The following is a 23023-nucleotide window of genomic DNA, read 5'->3' as shown; positions in this document are numbered from 1 at the left end:
ACACTTAACTGACTGAGCCACCAAGGCACCCCAGCTTTCCCTCATTTTTAAAAATAAGTATCATTTGAAGATAAATAATACAGCTTAGATTAAGCCTTTGGCATTTCTAGATCATTTTATAGGGATATGATAAAGTCATTTATAGGAAACACAGGGGTGTTCTAGGTTCTTTAGAGTCCTGTGTTCCTCATTGTCATTAAGTGAACAAGTCCCACTGTGAGCACACAAACGTAGGACATTCTGATACAGAAACCAGTGACTTTGATGAGCAGGAGACTGTACTTAATAAGGACTGTTTCATGGATTTTATAGTTTATGGAGAACCATACATACCTCCCTTAATGCTCCCATCAACCTTTGGAGTGTAGAGACCGGAATTAAACCGGATGGGCATACTGAGGCTGAACCAAACTAAGTTAGGACTCTCACAGTTAGTAAGTGGCTTCAAACACACCTTTTTCCTTACTTCATGCAGTCTTTACACATAAAAGTCATTGGATAATTATTGAGCAGAATGTAGAAAAAGACCCTTTTCTCCTAATAGAATTTTTTAAATTAGGCTTTAACAGAAAGTGGCCATATAAATTCTCATTTCATTAGTTAGAATAGAAACTTTAGTTTTTACTGTTGAAGTTAAACAAAAATTTTGGTTGATTTGTGTAATGTTTACTACCTTTTTCCTTAAAGTCGTCAGCACAGAGTAGATGTGTTGTCTTTTGCCATTGGTCTTTTTTATTGTCATTAAATCATTTTGCTCTGTTAATTTTTGCTCATTTGCCTGGCTGTTTGTGTGCATACTAGAGATTAATTAAAGATTATTAATTAACCCAGTGTCTATTACCGTAATCTTTAGCACTCCAAGGCTCTAACAGTTACTGTATAGTTTTATAATATTGGTTATTTCCCTGATCAGTCTTTGTTGTTGTTGCTGTTGTTGTTTTTAATTGCCCTTGTGAATCTTATAGATGGTCTTGTCATCATGTAGGGGGAAAAATCTGTGTAGGAGTAATGGGGTAGGTGGAATTAGATTCCAGTTAAATTTAAATAAATGAGTGCTTTACATGGTTGACATTAGGACTCCGCAAAGCACTTTTTTTTTTTTTTTTTAAGATTTTATTTATTTATTTGACAGATCACAAGTAGGCAGAGAGGCAGGCAGAGAGATGTCGGGGGAAGCAGGCTCCCTGTCAAGCAGAGAGCCAGATGCGGGGCTCAATCCTAGGACCCTGAGATCATGACCTGAGCCGAGGGCAGGGCAGAGGCTTAACCCATTGAGCCACCCAGGCGCCCCTGCGAAGCACTTTTAAATTAAATAAACAGATGGATGACTTGCCAACTCAAAAAACTTCATTGCTTGAGGTTCTCTGTTTTGTGCGTTAATGCTTTCTTACATATTTCAGCCTAGCAGTTTTGAGAAGGAAATTATTGTCTTTGTGTATAATTAATTTCAGAATTTCCCTAAAATGTTTGGAATGGAGAAAAAAAGTATTACACTGTGTGCTACAGGAGGTGACACTTATGTAAAAAGAGAAGTTGGTGTTTGTTGTTGACTAGTAAGTTGTATGTATAATGAGGACACTTAATCCTAACTGAAGTTTAAGGCCTAAATTTTAACTAAAATGAGCCATCTCAATTCAAGATTTGCTCTAAGTACTGAAACTCTTATACTTTAGTGAGATGTAGACTACTTTTGGGTGGATGTAAATGCTGGGAACTAGACCCAACTTTTTTATTGCATGGCTAGTTTGTTGTGCTCACTGACCATTAGAAGGAGTCAGAAGAGCCCAGCACCAGGAAAGGTTATGACACATCTCACAGAATGAGAATTCAGGTTAGGAGCTGCAGATACGGGGAGGGGGGGGACTTTTGTCACAGTGCAAGCCCAAGTTCCAGATGAAAGGGTCTGCATCCCTGTCTGGTCTGGTAGAGGCAGGAAGGAACCTACCTTGGTTTGCCTCATACCTCTGAATGCAGCAGGTCTTTGGGATACCTGGTTAGGGGACCAGCATGGCTAGCTCTAGGGTCTACTTTCAATATTTCCAAACAGGAAAAAGACTTTTTTGCTTGTGATGGGTAAATAAGAAAGGAATGGAGGGTGGGTAATTTGATGACAAGCCTAGAATCTTAGATGGTTTCATCATGTGAAAAACATTTACATTTTAAAGGTTTATTTGGGAGGTATTAAGTTTAATTAAACTCATTTACAGAAAGGTCAAATAAGATAATCTGTCTTAGTTATTCTTAAGCAAGTGTAATTTGTAGTATCTTATTCAAGTGCCATTTCAAAATTTACTGCTGGTAGCAAGCATCTTTTTAGTTGTTACCTGGAACAAAAGTAGTTCTTGGACATCTCCCATGGACAATTAAACACATGTTCTCTGGGATTTCAGCTTCCTTTAATTAAACATGAACTGCCCATATTGGAATGCTTGGGACTGAATGAAAAATAATTCCAAATTACAGGTTTTAATGCTAGAACTATTACCTGGATCATCATATTTAGCTGTTTTAGCAATGTGTCATTGCTTTTTCCTTTCTGGGACATTTTATTCCTGCTTGAGAGTTTTTTGGGGTACTTAACTAGTTGAAATTGTTCAGAAGACCTGCTAGCAAGACCAGTATAGGATCCCCAAAAGCAGACTTTTCTCCTGTTGAATCCAGAGGGGAAGGTGCAGCAGGAACCTTGTTTTCTGTACTAACACTTTCTGTAGTATACACTGTTTCCTCCTTTCTGTTAGGTATGATTTTAGAGCTGAAGAGAGTGCTATGCTGAAAACTAGGTACTTTCAAACAATTTAAGCTTTAAATATTGGTTGGTTGCTACTCATAGTGGAGGGAGAAGTATTTAAAGGGGCTAAATATTTTGATGGTTTAAAGTAGGTGGTTTACAAATTGTTTTGTTAACAAGTGTCTAGGCAGCTCTCTGAGGAGCCAGAAATCTGATGTAGTTCTCTTTTGTTCTAGGTTATACTACTCCAACTGCCCCCCAGGCATACAGCCAGCCTGTCCAGGGGTATGGCACTGGTGCTTACGATACCACCACTGCTACGGTCACTACCACCCAGGCCTCCTATGCAGCTCAGTCTGCTTATGGCACTCAACCTGCTTACCCAGCCTATGGGCAGCAGCCGGCAGCCACTGCACCTGCAAGGTAAGGCCACACTCCCCTAGTTCCTACACTAGGGCATATCAGCCTATTTCGGGAAAGAGCAATTATGCACAATTAGAGATTCCAGGACTTCTTTCCTTTTTAATGGTCACTCTTAACATACTTACCTTTAGAGATTCACTGTGTGCTTATAGTCATCACAGTAATGCTTTAGGACGCATCACAGACACATTGTTCTCCATTTAGTAGAGAAATGGTGCCATCCAGGGGCCAAGATGAGGAATGTCATTGGCCAGATGTCTAGTTTCTAGACATCCAGTTTCAGAAGAGTGACCTTCTAGGGTAGGAGGAGACTATTGTATTTACTTTACCAAACCCAGAAAAAAAAAATGGAGTATGTGTTTTCCTTCACAACAGAACAACTGATAGAATTGTACTTTTGGTTTTATTGACTTTGTAAATGGATAATAGCTTTCTCTTTGGGAAAAACACGGCAGTTCACAGTACAGGGGAGGTGGGAAGTCATACACTTGTGTCTTGGTGGAAAGAATTGACATTTTTTTTCTGTATTATGTAGTGGCTTGGTCATCTAAATATCGTAGGCAAGTATATATTCTTAAGTGGGTACCTTGCTTTGGGGTGAATATTTGGGCAGACAGTTTCATACTCCATGACTAATGAGCAGGTAAATAGTATTGATTATTACTTAACAGAAGATTTCAGGTCTTTGCTTTAGGCAATGCACATAGGTGGCTTCTGCATACAGTCTTGAAGGAACATTGAATTCTGATTTGAAAGAAGACTTTTTAGGGAATAAACAAGAGATCAACTTGTAACCTAGACTTTTTGCCTACTGTAGAGGTAAGAACTTAGCTCTGGCAAACACTCATGAAATTACTTCCAAAGTGCACAGTGAGTAATCAGAGCTACTTAGTAGTTTACATCTACTAGAGATCCTGTGCAGTAGCTAGACTAAACTAACTGATTCCTGTAGGGTTCCCTTTCAGTTGACCTAGGCATTTCAGAATGTTACCAGCTGTTTGAAGTCCCATTTGATGATCCATTGCAACAGTATATCCAAGCCATAGCTGGAGTGGGGAGTTATATATCAATTGTTTTTGTTTTTTAATTATTGGAAGGGGGGGCTCCTTTTTTTCCTTGATTTTCAGTCCTTACCACTTTAAAACCATCTCATGATCAGTGTCAGCTACTCCTTTTTCCACTGGAAAGAGGGGGCTTGTGACCTTTTTCAGCTCTGGAGCAACCAGTACTTCCACATCCTTATCTGGTTTGCCTGCTTCTTGAGGGTGTGCTTACGATAGCTGAAGCTCACTTTGCTACAGTCTTGTTGCAGACTGTTAGGGCTAAAAGGTAATAGAAAACCCTGGGGATTTTGTTTTGTTTTTTTCCTTTGGGACTGGGATTGGTTTTTATTATTTAATATTTCCCAATTCATCCAAGCATTGCTGGGAGCTGGGGCTGGAGGGGATGATTCCCTCCCCTATTCTGGTATTTCCATATGGAGACTTTCAGGCAAAGTTAGATTTATTTATGGCAGTCCAAGCTAGGAAATGTATTTTCAGGTCTGTTCTTAATAAATGAGAAACTTAAACTCACAATAATCCAAATTTATAAATGCTGTGAACTTATATAAATGTTACTTTAACATGACACTTTACATTATTGTCAAAATTTCTTGTCTGTCTTCAGTAGTCCCTTTTGGAAAAAAAGAATTTTCTTCCCTAACAAATCACCTCCCCTCCCAGATCACTGAAATTGGCAATAGAAAATACTGTAACTGCCTTTGGTAGCAGTGGAACGAGTGGAACATGTTGGTATCTCATCTGTGGATGTGATTAATTCTCCCTCTTTCTTAGTGTTCTCTTCCAGCAAATACAGTTGGACCAAGACTGGGTTTGATGGAATTCAGTTGACGATTGTATTTACTTCCAAGCTCAGTCCTAACATTGCATGTTGCTCAGAGGTTATAGAGTTCTCACCCACTTTTGTGGCTGAGGGGGAAAAAGACTTACTTTTTTATTTCTCCTTTTAGACCGCAGGATGGTAACAAACCCGCTGAGACTAGTCAACCTCAATCTAGCACAGGGGGTTACAACCAGCCCAGCCTAGGATATGGACAGAGTAACTACAGTTATCCCCAGGTACCTGGGAGCTACCCCATGCAGCCAGTCACGGCACCACCATCTTATCCTCCTACCAGGTCAGTATCTTTGTTCGCACAGCCAGCGAGCTAGTAGAGTAACAGTTGTTTTTTTTTTTTTTTCAGGCTATTGACCAGCTTGCTTCTTCCTCAGGTGAAATAGGTTATCTGACTCCCAGTGATGAGCCTGACCACAGATTGTTACATTAAAACCTCAGTCTTAGGTTGGCAGTCAGTAACTCCTTCTCTAAACACAAACAAAAACATTTTTACCACTCTATGTTCTTCCTTTTAATTTCGCTCTTTTAGTTAATTCAGACGGATGAGAAACAAGTATATGAAAGCAGGTAAACCCAGCCGCAGAAGCCACCTCCAGTGCAGTTAGGATGGGTAAAGTGGAAGACATGAAAAGAAAGAAACTTCATTTTAATCATTTTATGTTTAACCTCACTTGAGGTCCATTTACACACAACTCTTTTTTTAATATTTTATTTCTTTGACAGAGAGCACAAGCAGGGGGAGAGGGAGAGGGCAGGCTTCTTGCTGAGCAGGGAGCCCAGTGTAGGGCTCGATCCCAGGACCCTGGGATCGTGACCTGAGCCAAAGGCAGACGCTTAACCTGCTGAGCCACCCAGGCACCCCCATGCATAAGTCTTTTAATGATTGGTCCAGGACCTTTCATCTACAGATTTATCCTGTACTCTCTGTCCTAAGTTAACCACCCTAACAGCTACAGAATCTCGTTTGGATTTCTTGTAAAGTAGAGGAAGAATTTCAAGTTTTCTCACTTATATTTAATTAGAAGCAATTTTTCAAATGAACTGTCTGAATTGTTTCCTAAAGTGTTAACTTAGTTTTGCTAGAGGTAGCACTTCCCTTTTTTGCACTCAGTGTCATTGGTTTACACATGAAAGTGCAGCAGGTGTGAACAGGTTTGAGAACAAAATACAGCTGACTCGGTAAGTATACATCGTGGAGCATCCGTGGGCGGGGCTTACAGCAGTTCTTCCGCAGAGCCCACCTGTGCCTGTGCTGCTGGGGGTGGTTGATCTGGCCCGTTGAATAAACACTACACTCAGTGAAGAGAAGCTGTTGAGTCCGTACAGCCATGTTGGGAGATAGGATAGCGGCTTAGTTTAGTTGTACTTTTAAATACAGTGTCTTTATTTTCATTTCCATAGTTCATCTAAAGTTTAATAGCAGTTCTTTTGAGCTTTATCTCTACGTAAGACGGTACCCTTGGTTAAAACCGTTCCCTGCCATGTGGTTGTCATGTCAAAAGATGAAGACCCACTTAATACTCTTGTATAGTGCCTTGATTCTGAAATTTCCTTATCCATCTTTTCTTAAGATTTCGTAGATGATCAGGCATGTTTGAAAGTTTAAAACTGTATACAATGTATAGCGAAACAATGACAGATGTCAGTAGAAGATTGCCATATTTGTGTGGTCACACACACATCGGGCAGCCTGTACCTTCAGAACGGTCACTGTCGTGACTGAAGAATTGTTGGAGGCAGACTTGGTCCTCCATGGCTTTTCCACTGTGTGCACGTGCACATATTCTTCCCTTAATGCAGGAAACACCATATTCCCAAATTTGCCTTGAATTTACTTATGGTTTTAAGAGAGTGGGAGGTAAAAGAGGAGACTCTTAAGGGTTATATAATGATATAGATTCGTTTTTAATAGTTTTCCCTTGTTTTGCATTTAAAACTTCGTTCTGAATGCCAAAATATTCACTTATTTTAAATTGAAACTGTTGATTTGTAGAAAGTGTGTTTTTAAGGGTTTCTATGTCACGTGCTATGAATATCTTTTATATTTAGGGGGCTTGAAGAAATAATAACCCTCTCCTTCCTAAAAACCTTTTTTTCTTTCTTTCAGCTACTCCTCTACACAGCCGACTAGTTATGATCAGAGCAGTTACTCTCAGCAGAACACCTATGGGCAGCCGAGCAGCTATGGACAGCAGAGTAGCTATGGTCAACAAAGCAGCTATGGGCAGCAGCCGCCCACTAGTTATCCCCCCCAAACTGGATCCTACAGCCAGGCTCCAAGTCAATATAGCCAACAGAGCAGCAGCTACGGGCAGCAGAGTGAGTTGCTAAGAGAGAAAACCAAATAAGAATGATTATGTTTGGAGTTTCTGAACATGGGGAAATGATCTTTACCATTGTTTACTTTTGGACTCCAGGGCATCTTTAGGACATAACATCCTAGCTAACCGCTTGGATGTCCCATTAAAGACCTGAGTGCTTTTCTCCAATTTAATTGGTAGTAGGCCTTGCAAAGAAAGAAAGAGAGCTTGTAACTAACCAGAGAAAACATTTTAAGATGCCATCCTTGCTCTCTGAGGAGGTGTTACATACAGTGAGTGAAGCTGGCATTCCTGTGGCCTGCCCACCCCAACTCATTAAAAGGACGTGAACAGATAGCTCTGAAGACTAGTGCAGTTTTGTGTGTGGTTTTTTCTTTCTTTCTTTTTTTTAAACTGCAGTTTTGATGGTCAAGTAAATGTTGTATTTTGGGTTTGGTTTTTTTTCATCTATAAAGCAAAAAAGGGGGGGAGGGGTTCTTCTCATAGAACACTTAGTTTTACATGGAGAAGTAATCAAAAACTCAAAACTGTCTTCACAATTTAATTTTTACCTGGATAGTTGTTTTTTAATGAAACTCCATCCATGGGCATGTTTCATTCCGGCTACGAGATGAGTAGTGCTTCTCGATTGAGCCCAAGCTTCAGCAACATACTAAAGCCCTAAGAAACCTGCCTCCGGTTTTTGTTTCTTGAGAGTAGTTTAAAGAAGCAGCTTTTGGAGGCATCGTAGGATATAAAACCCTGTAAACTGTTGACCAGAGGGCTTTTTCTTATTTGGGTGGTTTTTTCCCAGGCTAACTATGTAAGGTTACCTCAGCTCTGATGAACCTGCAGTTTTGGTTAAAGTTAAAAGATCCTACATGATTAGAGGTGCTTTGTGAGGTTTAAAGAAGATGGTGCCTTGGTTAGTGCCTTGCAATTGAGCATTCTGTGATTCCAGGAGAAAGTACGACAGGCAGTGGTTCAAATGCTGGTCCATGGCTTACAGATGTGACTCTTTCCTCAGGTTCATTCCGACAGGACCACCCCAGTAGCATGGGTGTTTATGGGCAGGAGTCTGGAGGATTTTCCGGACCAGGAGAAAACCGGAGCATGAGTGGCCCTGATAACCGGGGCAGGGGAAGAGGGGGATTTGATCGTGGAGGCATGAGCAGAGGTGGGCGGGGAGGAGGACGCGGTGGAATGGGGTAAGAGCAAACCTTTTCTCCTTTTACCTAATTTTGTTTCATCCATAGGATTTTCAATGGAAAGAAGGGACTGAAAGACATAAGAAATTTATTTCTGCATTTCCATGGACAATCAGTTGAGCCCAGGCCATCTTCTAAAACATGGAAATGTCATCTTTGTGGCATAGATTAAGTGGCAGTTTGCTTTTTTCCCTGCCAGTCTACTTCGTTGGGTTGGGGAGAACAAAGAATGGTTTTGAAACAAGAGCTTTCAGTTCCCTTCATGGTTTCCAGAGGTCAAAAGCCTCTGTGGGTAATAGATTTGGGATGGAACACACACAACCCTTCTAACACCCCTAGGTTTTTAACTAATTACCTCTGAATGGTTGTCTTGAAATACCTGGTGTATATATACTGCAGAAAAGGAATGGAGCTGTTTTCCACAATGTTTGTCCCCAACTTCTGTTTGTACTTGGAATTGTTGAACGTAATGATGAAGATCTTGGTCCCGTAACCCCTGAACTATGGCCTGAAGTGCACCTGGTACACAGAAAAGTCTAAAAGCTTTTTGCAGAGTAATGTATATAGTTACAGGATCACTCCCCATTGGAGATTTTGGAAAGTCTAAATCGGTTTGACCATTTTGATTGATGGCACAATCTGGTTTAGAAAACTTTGTTTAGATCAATAACATAACCCTGCTATCTGTGCCTGCCCCTCCCCTCCCTTGTCCTACCCCTTCTTCCCTTTCTGGTGTCTGTACTTTAATGAAGGTGAGGTATACTGTTGGTGGTTAACATAATCCAGAAGGTTTAGTTCTGTGTGTGTTCTGTCCCTATATAAACTAGTAAAAAAAAGTTATGCAGAATGTTACATATTAAGTGTAAATTGGATTTGGTGCCACCATTGGTTCAAGAAAAAATTGGGTAGGGTTTCTTTTTATAGACGTTGACTTCAAAATTAGATAAAAAGTTAATCTTTAATTTTTGTGTTCTCGTATCTGTATCCTATTGAAAGATAACTGATTGAAAGTATGGTTCTGCATATTCTGCATAACTTATAAGTCTGGTGAAATCTTTATTGGAAGAAACAGTTACTTGACAACATACAAAAATTGATGAACAATTTGGTATTAAGTAAAATCAGACTGATTTGGAGAATGTCATTCCATTATAAAGGTTTCACTTCTTTATGGATGTTTTAAAATAGACACTTGAAATTACTATCATCACGTCTCCTCCAATCACCTAGAATTCTTAGTATTTTCCAATTGCAAAACCAATTTCGAGTTCATTCATTTTTATACTCCAGAAGTGATAATTCTACTAATTTTGCTAGTAGAGGGATCCCCTCTTTCTGGACGAGAAGTCTCTCCTGGAGCCATAGAAAAGTCGTGGCTTTCCCCATAGGTTTTTCAACTGACTGTGAAGCAGTCGGTTGGATCCCTTGGGGACAGGACAGGGGCATTCTCCCCTCCCCTCTTTTTTACTCTGGTGTGGTGATGGTTTTCAGTGTCTTCTGCAGGTAAGGCACTCAATGTTGTTAACATGCCCTTTTTCATTGCCTCAGTATTTTGATATTTTCATTGGCTGTTAAACGTGGAAACTTTTTAACATGCTTTGTCGCATTTATATGCTACAGGTTACAAAGTGAGAGCCTTGTATACACTTCAATACTTAAAAAGTACCCGTACTCAGTACTCAGCCGGCAGCATAATGAAAAGTGGGACTAGACACGGTGTCCATATGGAGAGGAAAAATATACATAGAATATTTTTAACAAAATGTATTCATTGTATAAATGGAATCCTTCTGTAACTTTGGTAACTGCATACTTGTTATTTGGTAATGAACCAGAGGAGGTATAATACTCTAGAATTGTGTAACATTAAAGTGTAAACTTTTGTGTTTAAAGAGAGAGAACATTTTATGGTGTGTACTTTTAAAAAAGGAAACAAAGCTGCATGCAACAGCTTGAAATTGTATATTCAGGTATTAAAGGTGCAATACTGGTTAGAAAAAGCTCAGGGCCTCCCACTGAGGAGCTGCCTTTATTTAAATCTTAAAGGAAAAATAAGAAAGACCCATCATGTTCCCTTCCCCAATTTACAGTATGTAAGGCAGTCATTTTATACTGCTGTCATCACTGTCCTCAACTGATGTGTCTATAAAGTTGCACCCCCAGTCTATTGAGCCTTGATAATTGTTGTAAATTCTCCTTTCACAGCGATTGTTAAATCCATTAGTTCCCTGAATTGTATGGCTTTATGCTGAAGATTGGCTGGATGCGTCCTCTGATGTGTGTTGTAGGCGTTTAATGTGGTTGTCTCCTGCTTTATTACACTCTGTGACTTGTTAGGAAGCCTCACTTGGCTCTCCCCTAGGAGAGGTTGAGGGTGCACCTTTATGAACATGGAAAGCAGTTGCCCCCGCTTGCTACTCCTCTCTGCAACCAAACTCTCCCTGTTTTTCAGCTGATGGGGTGGGTGTTTGGGATTGATTCTTTTCACCCCTATTTGCCAAGTATTGCACTATTAATACCAGCCCCCGAAATGAAAGGAACCAACCACACTGGTGTGTACAATCAGACAAGCAAGGTTGTATATAAAGGAAATTTGAGCAAGCTGCCCTGAAGAAAGGCATAGTGACGAGATGAGAGAGATGCATTGTTTGGAGATGTGTTTAGCCAGTGCCCTTCTTCCCCACGAGCCCCCCCAAGGCTCAGAGCGGTACTGGCTTTTAAAGGGAAAGGCCTTCATTTCTTCGTTTATCCCCCCAGCAGCGCTGGAGAGCGAGGTGGCTTCAATAAGCCTGGTGGTAAGTTTTTGAGTATTACCATGGATAGTGTTTAAAAAAAAATACAGTCAGTTTTTAGAAAACTATAATTTTTTATTAGTTTCATAAGCGGTTTAAAAATGATCTATACAAAGAGACTAATGGGTACTGCCGGCATTGTCTTAGGGGTAATAAGGTTAACCTATGGTTACAAAACAAAGGGTAACTTGAAGTATTGAGCAACTGCTTCTGTAATGTGGGGGAGAATATGTTTTTTAAATTTGGTACGTTTGGAGGAAAATTTTTGACTTAAATTTAACACTAATTCGGCACATAAGCTTTGAGAGTGTATTTGGTTAATGGTTTAAAAGCAAACCAGAAAAAAAAAAAGCAAAACCCTAGCAAATATTTCACAAATGTTAAAGGGGCACTGCTCCATTTTAGCAGTGCGGGTCATTTTGAGTTTAATGAAGCCCCATCAAATGGTGGTATAGTAGATAGCTATGTGTGTTTGTAAGGTTTATAGCTTGCAAGACGTGCACTAATAATATTTTATATGATCTTTCCTGGTTGGCAGGACCCATGGATGAAGGACCAGATCTTGATCTAGGTAATTTTGAATTCTTGAATTTTGTATCATGCTTTATAAATGAACTGCACAGAAGTTAAGTGCCTGCTAGAGTTCAGCAGCCTGGGAGATCAGTGTGATATTCTTGCTGCCAAAAGCAGTTTGGGGCTCCTTTTATCATGAGCAGCTACTCACAATAGCCTTCAACAAAGGAGACCACAAGTTCCATGGCGTTCCTGTTAGTGTGGCTGGTAGTTCTCTTAGCTTTATGGTAATTACCAGTGAGCAGTAGAGACTAGTGGGTTAATCAGTCTCTATAGATACAGGACAATAATTCCCTTCTGTCTTTTTCTCTGTAAGGCCCACCTGTAGATCCAGATGAAGACTCTGACAACAGTGCAATTTATGTGCAAGGCTTAAATGACAATGTGACTTTAGATGATCTGGCTGACTTTTTTAAGCAGTGTGGAGTTGTTAAGGTAAGTAAAAGTGTAACTGTGAGCAGGAAGATCTTCCAAATCAGCAGGAGTTTTAAAGAGATGATGTTGAAAATTGCTGAATATCTGACTGCTTCTGAAGTTGCCTGACTTTTCTTTCTGGGTATATTGTGGTTTGTTACTTAAAATACCAAAGGAAAAAAAAAACAACAAAAAGAACCGCCTTTGGTTCAGGTCATGATTCCAGGGTCCTGGGATCAAGTCCTGCATCAGGCTCTCTGCTCAGCATGGAGTCTCCTCCTTCCTCTCCGTTTTGTTCTTCTGCCTGCTTGTGCTCGCTCTTTGTTCTCTCTCAAATATTTTTTTAAACGAAAAATGAAGGTTGCTTTAAAAAAACAATTCCGGGGGCGCCTGGGTGGCTCAGTGGGTTAGAGCCTCTGCCTTCAGCTCAGGTCATGATTCCAGGGTCCTGGGATCAAGCCCCGCATCGGGCTCTCTGCTCAGCAGGGAGCCTGCTTCCCCCTCTCTCTCTGCCTGCCTCTCTGCCTACTTGTGATCTCTTTCTGTCAAATAAATAAATAAAATCTTTTAAAAAAAAAAAAGAATACTTACAGGGACACTTTTTTGTGAAGTACAGATTACAACAAACGGGTTTTGTTTTGTTTTGTTTTAAGGTTTTATTTATATATTTGACAGAGGTCATTAAGTAGGCAGAGAGGCAGACAGAGGGGTGGCAGGGGAAGCAGGCTCCCTGCCGAGCAGAGCGCCCAATGTGGGGCTTGATCCCAGGACCCCGGGATCATGACCTGAGCCGAAGGCAGAGGCTTTAACCCACTGAGCCACCCAGGTGCCCCTTGGAGAATGTTTATTAAACACTACTATGAGGGAACGCTATTCTGGGGATATACTAGGAGCGAACAGGTATGAACTGTTGGAGTTCACGTACAGTGGGAAACTTGGGTTCTTATTAGGATAACTAAGAGAAACTGAGCTCTTGGGAAGGGGGATCGGGGTCCTCAGGTCAGAAACTCAAAGTTTGGGGCACCTGGGCGGCTCAGTGGGTTAAAGCCTCTGCCTTCGGCTCAGGTCATGATCCCAGGGTCCTGGGATCGAGCCCCGCATCAGGCTCTCTGCTCAGCGGGGAGCCTGCTTCCCTTCCTCTCTATCTCTCTGCCTCTCTGCCTACTTGTGATCTCTGTTTGTCAAATAAATAAATAAAAATCTTAAAAAAAAAACACTCAAAAGTTTGAGAATCCTATATTTTGTTTATAAGTATGTCACAAGTAACTCATATATTCTGTAATAGACATTTGGGTTATTTCTAAGTTTGTGGTGTGTAGCCTGTGCTGCAGTGAACACTCTTGTACAAAACGTCTCCTGGGGCACAGGGCAGTAGTGTCTCTAGTGTGTGTACAGTTGGTTCTTTTTTTCTTCTTTTTTCTTTCTTTCTTTCTTTTTTTTTTTTTTTTTGACAGCGATAGAGGGAACACAAGCAGGCAGGGGGAGTGGACGAGGGGGAAGCAGGCTTCCTGCAGAGCAGGGAGCCCAATGTGGGGCTCAGTCCTAAGACCCTAGGATCATGTCCTGAGCCGAAGGCAGACACTTAACCAACTGAGCCACCCAGGCCCCACTGTACAGTTGGTTCTTATTATTTGCAGTAGTCTGTCAAGTCGCTACAAAGACTGAATTAATGGATGCAAGTGTGTGCAGGTACATACACGTATTTCACATTATAACCCTAAATTTTAAAAACAACTCCTTCTGTATATCTGTTTTCTCTTACAAAGAGAAAATGAAGTTCTGAAGTGTCCAGTGATTTGCATGAGTTGACATACACATTCATCCACCCTCAGGGCCAGAACTACTTGCACCACTGCCCTGTCCCCACAGTCTCCATCCCCTGGTCATCTCTAGAGGGAGCTGGACTGAGGGCTGGGGGGAAGTGTATGTCATTTGAACTCCACTGGAACAGATGCGTCAGACAACTTAAATGTTTGGTGCTCTGTATATGTCCATGAGTATACAAGCATTGATTTTGAAGTTACAAATTTTAATGAGTTAGGAAGATTTGCAAATATTGAATCCACAAATAATGAGGATCAGCTGTTCCCAGTATAGAATTGCTAGTTCTAAAGCTGTGTGCATGTTTGATTTCATAAGCTGATAGTATGGCTGAGCGACTTAGTAGATGCCACTAGCATTCCTGAGACCGCATTCACCACATCACTGCTACTGGGAATCACCTGAAATTTTATCTTAATGCCAGTCTGCTGGAAGAAAATGGAAATGTGGTGGGGTCTTTTTGTTCGTAAGATTTCATTTATTTGGCCAAGAACATGAGCACGACCAGGGGGAGGGGAAAAGGAGAGGTACAACCATACTCCTGCTGAACGTGGAGCCCCCTGGACCCGGAGATTGTGACCTGAGCTTAACTGACTGAGCCACCCAGGTGCCCAGGAAATGTTTTAATTTCCTTTTTCCCTAGTTCCTGATGTTTGGTATTTTTGTTTTGTTGTTTTTTGTTGTTGTTGCTTTAACTTTGTAATTTAGATTCAGTTAGCCAACATCATTAGTTCTATATGTAGCATTCAATAATTTCTAAGTTGCGTATAACACCCAGTGCTCAACACATCACGTGTCCTCCTTAATGCCTGTCGCCCTACTAATAATGTTGTAGTTGCGTGCTGCCTTCTGTGAAATGCCTGTTAGTCTTGTAATTGTTCTTCATTGTCATTTGTTGTTTTACATAATAGTTCGTTAAAGTATTTATTTTAGGGGCACCTGGTGTCTGCCTTCAGCTTAGGTCATGATCCCAGGGTGCTGGGATCAAGCCCCACAACGGGCTCCCTGCTCAGCAGGAAGCCTATTTCCCCCCTCCCACTTCCCTTTGCTCGTGTTCCCTCTCTCACTGTGTCTGTCAAATAATAAAATCTTTCTAAAAACTTTTTTTTTAAGGATTTTATTTTATAAAGAACTTTTTTTTAAATTTAATCTAATTTTCTTTTTGAGAGAGAGCAGGGGGTAGGGGCAGAGGAAGGAGAGAATCCCAAGCAGGCTGCACACTCAGCGCAGGGCCCAATGCTAGCTTTGATCTCAGAACCCTGAGATCATGACCTGAGCCAAAATCAAGAGTCAGACGCTCAACCATCTGAGCCACTCCTACGTAGAGTTCCTTATAGTTCCTGAAGGCTGGTCCTTGACTAATACTGCAAATGTATTCTTTTGAAGAATAGAAGAAGCTATTAATATCATTGAACTTATCAGCCTTTTCCTTACTGGTTTGTGTCTTTCTGTTTGTAAGACCTTCTGTTCCAACAACATTTATTGAAAGATCCATCCTTTCCTTGACGGTATGTATCTGTCACATAAAGTTCCACCCGTACCTGGATCTATTACTTTTTTCCTTTTCTTTAAGATTTTATTTCTTTATTTGACAGAACAAGCAGGGGGAGCGGCAGAGGGAGAGAAAGAAGCAGGCTCCCTGCTGAACAGGGAGGCCAGTGCAGGGCTTGATCTCAGGACTCTGGAATCATGGCCTGGGCTGAAGGCAGATACTCAACCCACTGAGCAACCCAGGCACAACTCCCCACCCTTTTTCTAAGATTTTATTTATTTATTTATTTGGGAAGGAGGCCTGGATCTATTTCTGATGGTCTTTTGTACTTTAATTTGTATGGTCCGGCACTAATAGCACAGCTGTTTTTATGCTAAGTCTTGATACCTATAGTAAAGCAGATTCTTCTGTTTTGTCCTTTTCCCTCAGGAATGCTTTGCTATTTACTCCTGGCTCTTCTATATGCGTTTTAGAATTCCACTTACAAAGTTCTTTAAAAACCCCAACTGTTTATTAAATCTATAAGATAGTTTGAGAAGAATTGACATTTTTATAATACTGAGTAGTTTTTTCCATGAATATCATATGCCCATTTACTTGGGTTTTTAGTAAAGACCATCTCCTTAAAGTTTTTGCAAGTCTTTATTAGTTTTGTTTTTGGGTATTTTTGTTTCATTTTTTTAAGATTTTATCTGGGGCGCCTGGGTGGCTAAGTTGGTTAAGTAACTGCCTTGGGCTCAGGTCATGATCCTGGAGTCCCGGGATTGAGTCCTGCATCGGGCTCCCTGATCAGCAGGAAGTCTGCTTCTCCCTCTGACCGCCCTCCCCTTTCTCTCTCTGAGTCTTAGAAAAAGATTTTATCTTTTGAGTTGGGGGAGAGCAGGAGCTGGGGGGAGAGGCAAAGGGAGAGAGAGAAGCAGGCTGAGCAGGGAATGCTACATGGGCCTCGATACCAGGACCCTGAGATCATGACCCAAGCTAAAGGCAGACACATAACTGCATGAGCCATCCAGATGCCCTTGTCTGTATTAGTTTTATTTTTTAGATTTTTTTCAGTTGTTAACTATGGTCTTTTTCAAATGAGATTTTGTGGTGGTTATAACTATATAGAAAGATTTGGTTTGGTAGAGCTTATGAGTTGCATAATGAAGGTCTCTCTGTACTTGTGATGTTATATGATATGTTGTTTATGCAGGTATGTGTGGGTTTTTTCCCTAGTTAAGAAAAGAGCCTATACTGTCAGTTTTGTACCATAAAGGAAATTTTAAAAATACATAGCCCCATCATTCATACTGCTATTTTGCCTATTTTTTTTCAGTCTCTGTATGTCCTTTATAAAAACGTAGGTGTTAATATGTGTCTTATAAATGTTAGCTTTCTTTAAAAAAAATTGCCTATAAATCAATACTCTTAGGTGACACTAGGTGTTATATAAACAAACATGTATAGATTAGGCTTTGATCATAGGCACTTTTAATGCAGAAAACAGATGAAACCATATTCTTAGATACTGTTTTGCTCCTGAATTCAAGCAAGTTACATCTGGTGTTCAGCTGCAAAGCTAATGAGTAGTGTGTTCTACCTCTGGAGGAAAAATTGGCTGTGTTAGACTTAAGAATGCTTCTAGCACACTCACAACCCTGTATCAGTACTTAGTGATTTAAGGGTGATTTTTACTTTATGCGAGACATGGCTTGTGTGCTGGCATCAAAGCCTAACTGCCTCTTAAGAGGTGGCTGTTGTCACTGGGTGCCTGTTAGTGAGGGCACAGAAAATATTGGGTCAGGTACAAGGACACCAGGAGATGACAACTAGGGAAGCAGTGGGAATCACACTGTTCACTTACACACTTTGGAACTTTAGGTCTATTTTGGTTTTCATGACACCTACACCTAAGAGGAAAAAATCACTTACATGTATATTTGTTGTGGCAATTTAGGAAATAATTCCACTACTTGGAAATAAACTAACATCCTACTGAATGTGTATCTGGAAAATTATTGCTTTTGACACTTTTGAAAATTCAAGGAACTTCTCTGAATTTCTCCCAAAAAGCAGTGTGTTTCTGGTCACAGCCTAACTCTGCTATTTTATGCCTAGATGAACAAGAGAACCGGACAACCCATGATCCATATCTACTTGGACAAGGAAACAGGAAAGCCCAAAGGTGACGCTACAGTGTCCTATGAAGACCCACCAACTGCCAAGGCCGCTGTGGAGTGGTTTGATGGTAGGAGCCCTAGAGTCAACAGGGGGCGCTCACTGGCGTTCTTAACTCACTTAAGTTCTTAACTTCACCACCTGGGGCGCATGAAGGCTCTTGTAGCAAATGCTGCCCTTGTCAACCTGCAGGTGAAACAAGGGTCTTGCTGGCTGGTGTTTGTCATTCTGTTAGAATAGCATTCTCAGAAGTGGTTTTGGAGATGGGACAGATACACATAGCAGAAAGAAGGAACCTGAGAGCCATAGGAGCAGGAAGACCCTCTCTCTGTGTTGGGGAAGCACTGGCTGGCTGTTGGGCAGCGGTGTGCCTGGCTCCCTTCTGCAGTGGGAGAGCCCTGTTGCTGGCCGTGGGTTAGGAGATCCCTTATTTTGAGTCATGATTACAGATGCACCTTAAAATTGTAAATGCTTCTTGAAGCACAAGTACCAGAAGGTAGAGATCACTCTAAAAAATCCAGTATACATTTGAGTTTAAATATATCCGTATTTGGCCTTGGCATTGATTCTGGAAATTCAGTGCAGACAAAACCAACTTGAAAACGTCATTGGACAGGTCCTGGCTCTCATCTCTGGGCCGCTTTATACTCTTGTCCCTATTTCTCATCCTTTGTGGGGCAAGGGTGCCAGTGCACTAGGCCTTCCCCTGGCTTACTCTTTCCCCCCTAGGGTACAGGAGTTTTGATGTATCTTGAAAATGTTTTGTGGCCTTAGCAAAGATCGAGAAGGTTGTGGGCGGGGCACATGCTATGTGGGGTTGGGGGTGTTGAGGATGACGGTGTGGTGGCGCTGGGGAACGAGGAGTGGCCCGGCCTTGCCCAGTCCCTCGACGGAAGAGTTGCAGGTTGGGAGTAACTGGTGTTCTGTTCTCTGGTTCCAGGGAAAGATTTTCAAGGGAGCAAACTTAAGGTGTCTCTTGCTCGGAAGAAGCCTCCAATGAACAGCCTGCGGGGTGGCATGCCACCCCGTGAGGGCAGAGGGATGCCGCCGCCCCTCCGTGCAGGTGTTTACCACACACCCTCCCCGGGCCGCTGCTCTGTTGCTCTGTGGTTTTTTTACACTTGTCTTCGAGAAACTTGATTTCCAGAGTGTAGACAAGCCCCTTAGAAATACTAAAAAGTCAATGTAGAATCAATACTGAACCACTAAAGGCTGACAGTTAAAAGTACAGGAATGACAGGAAGAGAAGAACAGGGATTTCTTGCTTAAGGGGGGCTGGAATGCCAGGGAACCGCTCTGCCTTGCTGTCATCAGGTGCCATTTATTTATTCTGCTTGGGTCTCTCTGCATGAGAATGCCTGTTCCTCACAGGTTGTGGGAGCTAGCTAAAGTGATGTGCACAGAAGGCTCGCAGCTGGGTCCTTGGGCCTGCAGAAAAGTCTGAGGCAAATGAAGGGACAGTGACAGCTGTGATCTATGTGAATTCCCGTAAAAGAAGTCCCCTGCAGCAAATCTGGTGCTATGCAGAAGTGACTGGCTCTTTCTTATTGCAGGTCCAGGGGGCCCAGGAGGTCCTGGGGGCCCCATGGGTCGCATGGGAGGCCGTGGAGGAGACAGAGGTGGCTTTCCCCCAAGAGGGCCCCGGGGTTCCCGAGGGAACCCATCCGGAGGAGGAAATGTCCAGCACCGAGCTGGAGACTGGCAGTGCCCCAATCCGTATGTACTTCTCTTGACAAATTGACACCCTGTGCTCGTGAAGTCACCCTGTGTCCCACCCATTCCCATTCTGGAGAGGAGGACGGTTGGATTCTCTGTCTCAAGTTGTATAGGGATGACCCTCACCTGATTACTTGGTGGTGGGGTGGGTGGGTGGCCTAATCAGTCCATCTTCAGAGCCTTCTGAAGGAAGTCACGGTTCTGCTGGACTCCTGAGGTCCCTGTGTACATGGTTGTGAAAACATTTTCTGGATCATACACCGGTGTTTGGGGTTTGTTGCTGTCTGAGGCTGTGGCTCTAAAGCCTTTTCTGTCAGCAGATCCTCTCAGTGGTGTTTGACCAGGCTCCAGTGTTCGGCTGGTCCATACGGTGTGTGCCTGCTCACGTTTGCTTTGCTTCACGGCTTTCGTTCGTTAGTGATTTCTGTTGTGATACAATTTTATGCAGGGGTTGTGGAAACCAGAACTTTGCCTGGAGAACAGAATGCAACCAGTGTAAGGCCCCGAAGCCTGAAGGCTTCCTTCCACCACCCTTTCCACCTCCTGGTAAGTACAGGTTTTGGGAGCATCCTCTCAGCATCTTGGTTCCAAACCTCATGTGTTACCGTGATGGGCTCACAGCTAGGTTGGGGTCTCCAGAAGTATAGTCTTGGCGCTGGAGCCCCTGAGGCTCCATCATCCCTTCTAAAGTGCCCCAGACCCTCAAGACGGAGTAAAGCGTCTGGTCTCTGCTCTGGGAGAAGGCAGCAGATCTGAGCACCCTCTGAGGCACATCCATATCAGCCCCCGTCCTCCCTGTCCTGCTGCTGATCTGTCCTCCTCCTCCAGGCGGTGACCGTGGCAGAGGTGGCCCTGGTGGAATGCGGGGCGGAAGAGGCGGCCTCATGGACCGCGGTGGTCCCGGTGGGATGTTCAGAGGTGGCCGTGGTGGAGACAGAGGGGGCTTCCGTGGTGGCCGGGGCATGGACCGAGGCGGCTTTGGTGGAGGAAGACGGGGTGGCCCCGGCGGGCCCCCTGGACCTTTGATGGAACAGATGGGAGGAAGAAGAGGCGGGCGCGGAGGACCTGGAAAAATGGATAAGTACGTGCTGGTGTGAACCAGCTGCGGGCTCCAGGGCGCGTGGAGGCGGCAGGCCCTACCCGGCTGACCTGGTGCAGGCTGGGCTCCGCTGGGAGGTGGCGGGAAGCGCCCTCTCCTTTCCCCCTTTTCACCCCTTACCCCTTTTGGACTTACAGAGGCGAGCACCGTCAGGAACGCAGAGACCGGCCCTACTAGACGCAGAGACCCCGCAGAGCTGCATTGACTACCAGATTTATTTTTTAAACCAGAAAATGTTTTAAATTTATAATTCCATATTTATAATGTTGGCCACAACATTATGATTATTCCTTGTCTGTACTTTAGTATTTTTCACCATTTGTGAAGAAACATTAAAACAAGTTAAATGGTAGTGTGCCGAGTTTTTTTTTTCCTTCTTTTAAAGATGGTTGTTTAACTAAGACTAAATAATGGGAACCCCTTGTGAGCATGCTCAGTATCATTGTGGAGAACCAAGAGGGCCTCTAACTGTAACAATGTTCATGGTTGTGATGTTTTTTTTTTTTTTTTTTTAAATAAAATTCCAAATGTTTATAAACAGTCATCCTTCTCGGCCTCTGTTGCGCAGTCGCTGCAAGTCTTGGAGTGGGCCCCGAGCCACCACGTAACTGCTCCTTCCACTGTCCTGGGAGGGGAAACCCAAAATGGTCAGGATGGCACCATGTCGGGCGTGGTGCTGCTAGCAGGGAAACGGGGGTTGCGGTGTCACCCTCACCCTCAACCCTGGCTCACCACGGGGTCATCCAGCCCAGGTCCAGCTCATTTGCCCGGGAGGAGCTCCGCGTAATGACCCACACCGTGGGTGACTGTGGCTCCCAGGCTGCTGTTGTGCTGTCGTGGGTGTTCCGAGTCAGGCTCCACACGCTTCAGAACGAAGTCTGCTTCAGTGACCACTAATGGGAACTGTTTTCACTTCTCACTCCGTGATGTGACATTTTCTTGATGTTCCAGGGTCAGCGTTTGTGAACGTGGTTGAATAGAGGCTACTGTTCAGCCATCCCTGGCCTGCTTTGTGTGAGGTCAGAAGCCAGGGCTTTTCTCCATGAGCGTGTTTCTGAAATTATGGAGAAGATGAGAAGAGCCTCAAACCCTAAAACATCTGGGCCTTTTTGATCAGTCTTGCCTTTTCCTAGACTTGTGTGAAGACTCTCTAGGTCTGGGCCAGCAGATTGAAGGGTGATTCCCAGCATCCAGAGTTTGAGGCCCCAACATGCCTTCCTGGGAAAAGAGGTTTTCCAGATAAGCAACTGTATGTAACCCAGTCTGCAAATAAGTCAGTTGATGACCAGATGCTCAGGAAAGAAATGCAGGCCTTAACATACCCCATCAGCAAAGACCAGCTAGGGCAGGACTGCACACGAAGTCCTGAATGGCAGCCGGGGACAGGGAAATCAGATGTTGGCAGCTAGGACTCCCGGCTCGGAAGTGGAGAGGCTTAAGCTGTGGGGTGAGTCCCGTGGAACTGCTGCCTCCTAAAGTCGCAGCCGCAGTTCTCAGCATAACTTGATACTAGTCCGTATTTCAAAAGTCCACATGTATGAAATTGCATCTTATTGTGGCTTTTTAAAACTTAACGAATGATAAAAAGTGAAACCAGCTAATGTCTGAAGATTCAAAGAGAGATGGTCACCTTTGCCAGAGGACGGCACAAGAAGAATTTGGAATAATGATTTCCTCTCCATCCCCTGGTCCATGAGAGCAAGGCCTTGGGAAGCCTCCGAGGAGCCCGTGTACCCCTCCCTGCTCGTAGCCACCCTGCTGTCCGTAGGGTTTGCTCGCTACTCGCCCCTATTCCTGAGGCAGACGGGGACAGGTGCTGGGCACTCTCCCAGCCCTCCTCGGCAAATCTGTGACATCTCTGTGGCTTCGTCTTTTACGTTGACAAGTCATTTCTCAAGAACAGGCATTGCTCTCCCACCTTTGGGACACCCTTCATCAGCCCCTCTAGATACCAAGCCACTTTTCAGTCTTCTTTTGCTTCTACTGATAGTTCTCAAAGTCCGCAGTGACTGTGTTGCCAAATCAGTGGTCCCTCCTGGGCCCTGTGGTGGCTACTGCACCCCCTCCCTGACCTCGAAAGGTAGGAAGGCCTCCTCTGACCCTCAGTGCCTGGCTGACCTCCTCCTAGGCACCAGCTCCTTTCGAGGGACACACAGGCTTACAGAAGGGCTAGAGCCGGCGCCTTCCTCCAGCCCAGCTCAGCAAATGGGGGATGCCTGGAGCCTCACCATCGTCCTGGCCTCCTTGTTCTCTCGTGTTGCCCTAGCCCCCAACCCAACCCAGCAGGCTCTCATCAAAACCCTGTACAGAAAAAACAAAAAAACAAAAAAAACCCTGTACAGTGTTAAGTCACCAGCACCTCCCCCTCTCGTCCACCGCCCACGCGGTCTCCCACTTC

At 43.3% G+C, this 23023-nt stretch overlaps 1 protein-coding gene across 2 annotated transcripts in view; it reads left to right on the top strand.

Moving 5' to 3' along the window:
- Positions 1-21169, top strand: part of EWSR1 (EWS RNA binding protein 1) — a 29274-nt gene extending 8105 nt beyond the window's left edge. Inside the window, exons 5-17 of one of the 2 annotated variants that reach the window (XM_080821388.1) lie at positions 2965-3151; positions 5163-5330; positions 7158-7369; positions 8378-8558; positions 11319-11353; positions 11889-11921; positions 12240-12358; positions 17751-17880; positions 18751-18873; positions 19364-19526; positions 19975-20072; positions 20355-20607; positions 20763-21169. In XM_080821388.1, the coding sequence (XP_080677514.1) occupies positions 2965-3151; positions 5163-5330; positions 7158-7369; positions 8378-8558; positions 11319-11353; positions 11889-11921; positions 12240-12358; positions 17751-17880; positions 18751-18873; positions 19364-19526; positions 19975-20072; positions 20355-20607; positions 20763-20802 (1742 nt within the window). In that variant the 3' untranslated portion in view covers positions 20803-21169. Of the gene's footprint in view, positions 1-2964; positions 3152-5162; positions 5331-7157; positions 7370-8377; positions 8559-11315; positions 11354-11888; positions 11922-12239; positions 12359-17750; positions 17881-18750; positions 18874-19363; positions 19527-19974; positions 20073-20354; positions 20608-20762 lie in introns of both variants that reach the window. The other variant, XM_080821387.1, reaches the window with a different exon arrangement.
- Positions 21170-23023: the final 1854 nt, after the last annotated feature.

This window comes from Martes martes, assembly GCF_963455335.1.
Source record: "Martes martes genome assembly, chromosome: 13".
In the NCBI taxonomy this organism is placed as follows: Eukaryota; Metazoa; Chordata; class Mammalia; order Carnivora; family Mustelidae; genus Martes; species Martes martes.
The sequence above is the reverse complement of the archived record's forward strand: the minus strand, read 5'-3'. Positions and strand labels throughout refer to the sequence as shown.